Consider the following 9,655-nt stretch of genomic DNA (forward strand, 5'->3'; position numbering starts at 1 on the left):
GCAAAACAAGGTTTTCTATCAGTGTTCTCTCTCTCTCATGGATTCTTAATCTAATTTCTCTCATTCTGTCTTTCAGGGATATGAACACTCCATTCAGCCAGTGGACCAGGGAGCAGGTGTGTGGTTGGCTGGAGGACTATGGTCTGGGTCAGTACGTCAACCTGACCCGGCAGTGGGTCGACAACGGACAGACGCTCCTGTCCGCCAGGCCGCAGGACTTTGAGAAGGTCATTGAGGGAGAGAGGGTTGCTACCCTGATGAACTTAAAAACATACAAAATTGTTGCTTGTATGGTGTCCATATTAGGACGGCCTCAGGGTCACAAGTAGGTTGTGTCAGTCACTCAGAACTTGTCAGTCTCATCAGGATTCCTTATATGGACGCTGCTTTGTCTTAATACTCTCTGGAGAACATGTAACACTGCAGGAATCAAGATCATGTTGATCTGAACATGTTTTATAAACATAGTCATTGATTGGCTTTGGGAAACCACAGTAAAACCTTCCATGCAAACAAACGCAGTGACAACCATATTGCTCCAAATGCAGGTTGTTTGGAAACGTTATTTTAATGTAAATGTTTCTGTGTCCACAGGAAATGGGTATCAAACACCCGCTACACAGGAAGAAACTACAGTTGGCTCTGAGGGGGTTCGGTACTAAAGCCATGGAGAAGTCCTCTGAGCTGGACCACATCTGGGTTACACGTACGTCTACAACTTAAACTGTACTATTAAAATCTACCATATTCAGACATTGCCAGAAGTGTGGTATTTGAGGTGCACAATGAGTCAACTGTATTGTCTGTACGATATTTTGTTGGAAAATATTCCTTGTTTAAAAGGAAGTTAAAATGGTTAACTCTGATTGGTCACATGCAGGATGGTTGGATGACATAGGCCTTCCTCAGTACAAGGACCAGTTCCACGAGGGACGAGTGGATGGCAGGATGCTCCAGTATCTCACTGTGGTGAGGCTAAACAATTAGATGTTTTAAAGTGTTAACGTGCTCTCATCTGATATCATCACCATTATTATGCCATTAGTGTAAAAGGGGTCCCATACAGTGAATACACCCTAGCTTACCTACTGAACTACAGTGAATACACCCTAGCTTACCTACTGAACTAAAGTAATTGAACTGTTTCCCAGAATGACCTGCTTTCCCTGAAGGTGACCAGTCAGCTCCATCACCTCAGTATAAAGTGTGCTATCCACGTCCTACACGTCAACAAGTTCAACCCCCACTGCCTCCGACGCAGGCCTGGGGAGGAGGTGAGAGGGAGGGGACCCTGAAGTGGGGGGAGGAGGGAAATGAGTGACTGAGGAGAGAAGCAAAAGTTGGAAGGATGGATGAGAAATTAGTTAAGATTTGTTTAATGATAAGATTTTACTGCTCAGTGGATGAACTCTCTCATTTCTCTCTCTCCCTGGTCAGAGGAACCCCTCTCCCTCAGAGGTGATCCAATGGTCCAACCATCGTGTGATGGAGTGGCTTCGGGCAGTGGACCTGGCTGAGTATGCACCCAACCTACGGGGCAGTGGGGTCCATGGAGGTCTCATTGTGAGTGGACTGCACCTCAGAACCATGTATGCGTCCCAATTCCCCAAACTTTTTTGAAGTGTGCAGTTGCACACCCCCCGTCATTTGCAAGTCCACACTTTGGAAGAAGTGTGGAGAATCGGGATGCAGCCTAAGTCACTTAAAAATGATGTGTTCCTACCTGAGTGAGCTCCAGCCCTCTCCTCTACCCCTGTACTTTAGATTCTGGAGCCGCGGTTCACCTCTGAGACCCTGGCCATGCTGCTGAACATCCCCCCTCAGAAGACCCTGCTCCGCCGCCACCTGGCCACCGCCTTTACCGCCCTGGTGGGGACACAGGCCACTCTGGAGAAACGGGAGTACGCCAACGCCACCGGCCATGCACCCCTCACCACCACCGCCAAAGTCCGGGTACGACTGCTGTGTGTCCATGGAAGAAGGCCTGTGATTACTGTATAATGTGCTGTGAGCACTGTGTACATTTTAATGAAATCTGCCTAATTTGCTGTTATTGAGAGTTTTAGATATAATCCGCAGTAGTTATTTTTCAATGTACAAATTGTGTACAGAGAACCCTAGCTTAAGCCCTTTCTTCCTGTATTATTTCAGCCCAAGAAGCTTGGTTTCAGTCACCTGAGGAAGAGGAGGCCGGATGACTTGGCGGACTACATCTGCCCTATAGACAGTGGGGGCCTTTCGGCCATGAATGGGGTTTCCCACCGGCCGTTCGCAGCGGTCCGAGGCCTCAGCCCCATCCTGGACAGAGAGCCAGAGAGACTGGAGCAGGTGGGGCCCAAAAGCTGACACTGATGCTCCCCTCAGCCAATGACTGCAAATCGTACAGCTTTTAACCCCGCCCCACATGCCTTTGTGAACACGCTCCCGCTCTCCCTGAATCAAGGTGCTGATTTTGTGATTCGGTGGAAATTCTAACGCAGTGATTTTATCACCAAATGGTGATTCGCTGGACAAGCTAGTGTGTGTGTGTGTGTGTGTGTGTGTGTGTACATATAATGAATATCAGCTGGATGTGCTAATTGGGTATTTGCTGGATATGCTTACCAAGTAACTGACCTGGATATGTTGAAATCATGACTGACCTGACAGGCTAAATTATGATTCATAATGTTACGGTTGTATAATGGTTCCCTTTGAAAGCCGCTCTGCATTCCTGGCAAAATGAAATGGATTCAGCTTTCCTTTCTTCTTTCTTCTGCCATTGCTTCAGAACATCAACATGATGTGTTACTGACCATTGCAGCCTTCCTCCTTACCTTGCTGGATTCAGCTTAGCTATCAACTGCCTTTCTTGAGTTATGGTACAATGTACACATGAATACCAATTATATAAGCTTGTTTGATTTATTTGGTCATATTTAATAACTTGCAAAAATTCACAGTATACAAGGTGCTCTCATGATAATGCAGGTTTGCGCACAATAACCACTCAATTGGCCTATAATTATAAATTGAAAATAAAGAATAATTTGCAGGTGATTGTTTTTTGTATGCTGCATGTTTGATAGTTTAGTTCATTTTAATTTTAGACCTAAATCCTAAATGCATTATTGGGGTAAAGGCCAAACTAACCAATATTGACTCTTTGAAACAAAGTGCTCTTGCTGACTCTACTATATCAAACATAATGGATTATAGACAATAATAATGCTACAGCGGCTTCAAAAAAAATTTCAGACAATGCGCACCTGAATTTACAGCATTGTTGCATGTTTACTGTTGTATACTATCACGTGACTGGTAAGCCATGAATGCTAAAGTTTTCAGAATGCTGATAATATTCCATCAGGCATCCACTGAGGACAGTTCTGTCTCCAGCTCAGACACTGAGGACAACATGGTGAGTTTCAGCATTGTTTTTCAGAGAGCTAAAGATGTGTTCTTTATAATACAGTATTTAATTTTCCCCCATGGTGTTTCAGTGACGCTATGGCTCAAGTTATAACTGCTAGGTGGAGTATTATTCAGTATGTTGGACTACTGTTACGTACCATGCTCCTTTCTCCATATTATTGCAACATTATGGTCTTCATTGTATCCTCAGGTCCATCATTAAAGTCATGCTTTAACATCTGTGTAGTCTACCTATGTGTTATTCCATTGTAAAGAGACAATGCTGTGAACAGATTCTGCTTTGGAACTTGTGAGAAGCAGAAACCAAACCAGCAGAAAGTGCCAGAAAGCCCTCTGTGTACTCACCCTCATGAAGAAATTAAGTGGAGGATGGCTCTCTGAAGGATAGTTTCGGTCAAAACCCCACACCATTTATTCAGCTATGATAGAGGGAAATCAATGGCAATAAAAAATATATATATATACAGTACCAGTCTAAATTTTGGACACACCTACTCATTCAAGGGTTTTTGTTTTTGTATTATTTTCTACATTGTAGAATAACCGTGGATACCTCAAAACTGTGGAATAATGTAGTAACCAAAAAAGTGCTAAACAAATCAAAATATATTATGTTTTAGATTCTTCAAAGTAGCCACCTTTTGCCTTGATGACAGCTTTGCACACTTTTTTTGGTTACTACATGATTCCATATGTGTTATTTTCATAGTGTTGTTGTGTCTTCATTATTATATGATACAATGTAGAATATAGTAAAAATAAAGAAAAACCCTTGAATGAGTAGGTGTTCTAAAACTTTTGACCGGTTATGTGTGTGTGTGTGTATGTATGTATGTATGTATGTATGCATATATATATATATATATATATATATACACACACAGCATATCAATGCAACTTCTTTGATCAAACATGTTCAAAAATGTTATTCAGTTAATTATGACATTGAGTGACTTCCTTCATATCTATTAAAAAAAAAAAAAAAAAAAAAAAAAGGCCAACGTATCCAACAGTTGGATTGGAAGAACAAAACATGAATGGCCATTTCAGACACTATTAGAATACCAACTTCTTGAAAAGTACAAACAGGATGACGTGATCTTTATTGCATAAAACTGTTGAAAAACATTCTATGGCAATTCACATTAGGAATTTGCTTGTGTTTCGTCATTAGCAGTTGGAGGAATGTCACATGATTTATCCCAGCTTCAGGTGATCATTTCACTCATCAGTCCACGACTGATTTTGTAGACATGGCAGCAAAAGTTATTTTTCATCTGTTCAATATGAACAATTATATCTCTGTCAAAGAATAGTTCATGACTATATCTGAAACAAGAAAAAGGAGATGTTAATAATTAAAAAAAAGTCAGTCCTGTGATCTGTTTGCCTGGTCTAACATTGCCCTCTACTGGTTTAAAATAAAAAGGCAAGGACATGTCTCAAGATTGGATTCCCTTTTTATTTGAGTTTTATAGAATTGAATAACAAAGGAGGAATAACCATGTTAGACAAGTATTTTAAAACAAAGGCTCAGAGTAAAGGTAAACCATTTTTTCCAATGTTTCCACCTTTCATTCTCATTACAATACATATAATAGACATTGTCTAAATCAAGTGTTTGACCTCGTTTCCTGGTTAGTATGTACAGTGGGGTAAAAAAAGTATTTAGTCAGCCACCAATTGTGCAAGTTCTCCCACTTAAAAAGATGAAAGAGGTCTGTAATTTTCATCATAGGTACACGTCAACTATGACAGACAAATTGAGAAAAGCAATCCAGAAAATCACATTGTAGGATTTTTTATGAATTTATTTGTAAATTATGGTGGAAAATAAGTATTTGGTCAATAACAAAAGTTTCTCAATACTTTGTTATTTACCCTTTGTTGGCAATGACACAGGTCAAACGTTTTCTGTAAGTCTTCACAAGGTTTTCACACACTGTTGCTGGTATTTTGGCCCATTCCTCCATGCAGATCTCCTCTAGAGCAGTGATGTTTTGGGCTGTCGCTGGGCAACACGGACTTTCAACTCCCTCCAAAGATTTTCTATGGGGTTGAGATCTGTAGACTGGCTAGGCCACTCCCAGGACCTTGAAATGCTTCTTACGAAGCCACTCCTTCGTTGCCCAGGCGGTGTGTTTGGGATCATTGTCATGCAGAAAGACCCAGCCACGTTTCATCTTCAATGCCCTTGCTGATGGAAGGAGGTTTTCACTCAAAATCTCATGATACATGGCCCCATTCATTCTTTCCTTTACACGGATCAGTCGTCCTGGTCCCTTTGCAGAAAAACAGCCCCAAAGCATGATGTTTCCACCCCCATGCTTCACAGTAGGTATGGTGTTCTTTGGATGCAACTCAGCATTCTTTGTCCTCCAAACACGACGAGTTGAGTTTTCACCAAAAAGTTATATTTTGGTTTCATCTGACCATATGACATTCTCCCAATCCTCTTCTGGATCATCCAAATGCACTCTAGCAAACTTCAGACGGGCCTGGACATGTACTGGCTTAAGCAGGGGGACACGTCTGGCACTGCAGGATTTGAGTCCTTGGCGGCGTAGTGTGTTACTGATGGTAGGCTTTGTTACTTTGGTCCCAGCTCTCTGCAGGTCATTCACTAGGTCCCCCCGTGTGGTTCTGGGATTTTTGCTCACCGTTCTTGTGATCATTTTGACCCCATGGGGTGAGATCTTGCGTGGAGCCCCAGATCGAGGGAGATTATCAGTGGTCTTGTATGTCTTCCGTTTCCTAAAAATTGCTCCCACAGTTGATTTCTTCAAACCAAGCTGCTTACCTATTGCAGATTTAGTCTTCCCAGCCTGGTGCAGGTCTACAATTTTGTTTCTGGTGTCCTTTGACAGCTCTTTGGTCTTGGCCATAGTGGAGTTTGGAGTGTGACTGTTTGAGGTTGTGGACAGGGGTCTTTTATACTGATAACAAGTTCAAACAGCTGCCATTAATACAGGTAACGAGTGGAGGACAGAGGAGCCTCTTAAAGAAGAAGTTACAGGTCTGTGAGAGCCAGAAATCTTGCTTGCTTGTAGGTGACCAAATACTTATTTTTCACCATAATTTGCAAATGAATTCATTAAAAATCCTACAATGTGATTTTCTGGAGAAAAAAATTCTCAATTTGTCTGTCATAGTTGACGTGTACCTATGATGAAAATGACAGGCCTCTCTCATCTTTTTAAGTGGGAGAACTTGCACAATTGGTGGCTGACTAAATACTTTTTTCCCCCACTGTACATAACTCAAGGACCTCCTATGCAGTTCTGTGTAGATGCATAGTGCCATGCGTTGTATGTGCAGTCTAGTTTACTAGTGGAGCACCAATCATCAACATAATTCATTACCACTTCTGGGTAAGTGGACGTGGAGACAATGACCTAGAATGCATGTTGTGGATTAATTACTGTAAATGTCTGTGGTAGATTTTTTTTCTCTCTCTCTCTCTCTCTCTCCTATCTTTCTTTCTCCTATCTCTCTCTCCCCTCTATCTCCCCTCTCTTTCTCTCTCTCGCAGCAGTTTACATCGGTTTCATTGACCATCAAGGATGCATTAAAGTGTCTCAAAATAATATGCCTCACATTTCCAGTACACATGAACCAGAATATAATTTATGAAGGTACAGAACCAGACTAGGGTTAGGTTACAATACATTTGAGTAGCCGGTATCCTGGCTACATGACCAACCTAGCTGATCATAATACCATGGTCAGCTAATTATCCCCATCTCCTATGGGTTCATTCAACCCCCACCTCTCCCCTCAACCTCTTACCCAGGTTGTTGATTTACATTATACCTGGTAAAACAAAGGTTAATAATAGCATATCAACTATCTGTGCTGCAACCATAGAGATACAGTGGGGAGAACAAGTATTTGATACACTGCTGATTTTGCAGGTTTTCCTACTTACAAAGCATGTAGAGGTCTGTCATTTTTATCATAGTTACACTTCAACTGTGAGAGACGGAATCTAAAACAAAAATCCAGAAAATCACATTGTATGATATTTAAGTAATGAATTTGCATTTTATTGCATGACATAAAAATTCGATACATTAGAAAAGCAGAACTTAATATTTGGTACAGAAACCTTTGTTTGCAATTACAGAGATCATACGTTTCCTGTAGGTCTTGACCAGGTTTGCACACACTGCAGCAGGGATTTTGGCCCATTCCTCCATACAGAGGTTTCGAGGCTGTCGCTGGGCAATACGGACTTTCAGCTCCCTCCAAAGATTTTCTATTGGGTTCAGGTCTGGAGACTGGCTAGGCCACTCCAGGACCTTGAGATGCTTCTTACGGAGCCACTCCTTAGTTGCCCTGGCTGTGTGTTTCGGGTAGTTGTCATGCTGGAAGACCCAGCCACGACCCATCTTCAATGCTCTTACTGAGGGAAGGAGGTTGTTGGCCAAGATCTCGCAATACATGGCCCCATCCATCCTCCCCTCAATACGGTGCAGTCGTCCTGTCCCCTTTTCAGAAAAGCATCCCCAAAGAATGATGTTTCCACCTCCATGCTTCACGGTTGGGATGGTGTTCTTGGGGTTGTACTCATCCTTCTTCTTCCTCCAAACACGGTGAGTGGAGTTTAGACCAAAAAGCTCTGTTTTTGTCTCATCAGACCACATGACCTTCTCCCATTCCTCCTCTGGATCATCCAGATGGTCATTGGAAAACTTCAGACGGGCCTGGACATGCGCTGGCTTGAGCAGAGGGACCTTGCGTGCGCTGCAGGATTTTAATCCATGACGGCGTAGTGTGTTACTAATGGTTTTCTTTGAGACTGTGGTCCCAGCTTTCTTCAGGTCATTGACCAGGTCCTGCCGTGTAGTTCTGGGCTGATCCCTCACCATCCTCATGATCATTGATGCCCCACGAGGTGAGATCTTGCATGGAGCCCCATACCGAGGGTGATTGACCGTCATCTTGAACTTCTTCCATTTTCTAATAATTGCGCCAACAGTTGTTGCCTTCTCACCAAGCTGCTTGCCTATTGTCCTGTAGCCCATCCCAGTCTTGTGCAGGTCTACAATTTTATCCCTGATGTCCTTACACAGCTCTCTGGTCTTGGCCATTGTGGAGAGGTTGGAGTCTGTTTGATTGAGTGTGTGGACAGGTGTCTTTTATACAGGTAACGAGTTCAAACAGGTGCAGTTAATACAGGTAATCAGTGGAGAACAGGAGGGTTTCTTAAAGAAAAACTAACAGGTCTGTGAGAGCCGGAATTCTTACTGGTTGGTAGGTGATCAAATACTTATGTCATGCAATAAAATGCAAATTAATTACTTAAAAATCATACAATGTGATTTTCTGGATTTTTGTTTTAGATTCCGTCTCTCACAGTTGAAGTGTCCCTATGATAAAAATGACAGACCTCTACATGTTTTGTAAGTAGGAAAACATGCAAAATCGGCAGTGTATCAAATACTTGTTCTCCCCACTGTAGATAGAGGTTCATCTTTGTATCTGTGCTATAATAGCGTCTGTGGCAGCATGTGCAGTGCCATTGAGGCAATCTCCATTTTGAAGTAGTCCATTTTCTTCTTTATGATTGGCTGATCCCTCCTGATGACCGTGTTGGACATGACTCCAACAGGGTTACAAGGAGGGATCAGCCATTGAAGTTGGAAGTCCCACCCAGTTGACTATGTCAGAGAGCACGAGTCGAAGCAAGAGGGATAACTGGGCCTAAAATCTGTGTTCTCCACCAGGTGGCGGTTTTTAGTTTTTTTTCACTCACCAAGTGAGGAGTTTTTGTTTGGAGGTCAATGAGAGACTTATTTTCTATGTGTGGCATATTTGATCAAATATAAGTTTTACAATGCTTAGGTTGTTATGAGTGTATTGATATAAGTAGGACACGTGACATCCTGGCAACTTTGAGAAAAAAACACTTTGGCCTAGATTGAAATCAGTATTCGACATCCATCCATGACTGAGGATGTCGGGAGATGACGTCGAAACCGGCCACTGGGGGCAACAGTGAGCGCTGATAACTTCAAGTAGGTTTCAGTTTTGCAATGTTTTGTGGATGGTGATGGTGGATGGGTGTAAACATCTGCCACTAATTCCAAAGGTTGCACGTTCAAATCTAACAATCAAAAGTTATTTAAGTTTTAAGCCTATCCCAAACCTTAACCCTTACCTTAACCATTCAGCGTTAATGCCTAAATTTAAAAATCATTAAACTAAATAAAGATTTATATCATCCTAACTGAGGTGT

The 9,655-nt window shown here is 42.1% G+C and overlaps 1 protein-coding gene across 1 annotated transcript in view; it reads left to right on the forward strand.

Moving 5' to 3' along the window:
* LOC311128569 (liprin-beta-2-like) overlaps positions 1-3,633 on the forward strand; it is a 43,090-nt gene extending 39,457 nt beyond the window's left edge. Inside the window, exons 13-19 of the mRNA XM_084160755.1 lie at positions 77-227; positions 595-706; positions 881-969; positions 1,152-1,274; positions 1,438-1,563; positions 1,765-1,953; positions 2,152-3,633. Coding sequence (XP_084016881.1) covers positions 77-227; positions 595-706; positions 881-969; positions 1,152-1,274; positions 1,438-1,563; positions 1,765-1,953; positions 2,152-2,346 — 985 coding nt within the window. The 3' untranslated portion in view covers positions 2,347-3,633. The remainder of the gene's footprint in view (positions 1-76; positions 228-594; positions 707-880; positions 970-1,151; positions 1,275-1,437; positions 1,564-1,764; positions 1,954-2,151) is intronic.
* The last annotated feature ends 6,022 nt before the right edge of the window (positions 3,634-9,655 follow it).

The sequence above is a fragment of the Coregonus lavaretus genome (genome assembly GCF_964263955.1).
Source record: "Coregonus lavaretus genome assembly, chromosome: 4".
NCBI lineage: Eukaryota > Metazoa > Chordata > Actinopteri > Salmoniformes > Salmonidae > Coregonus > Coregonus lavaretus.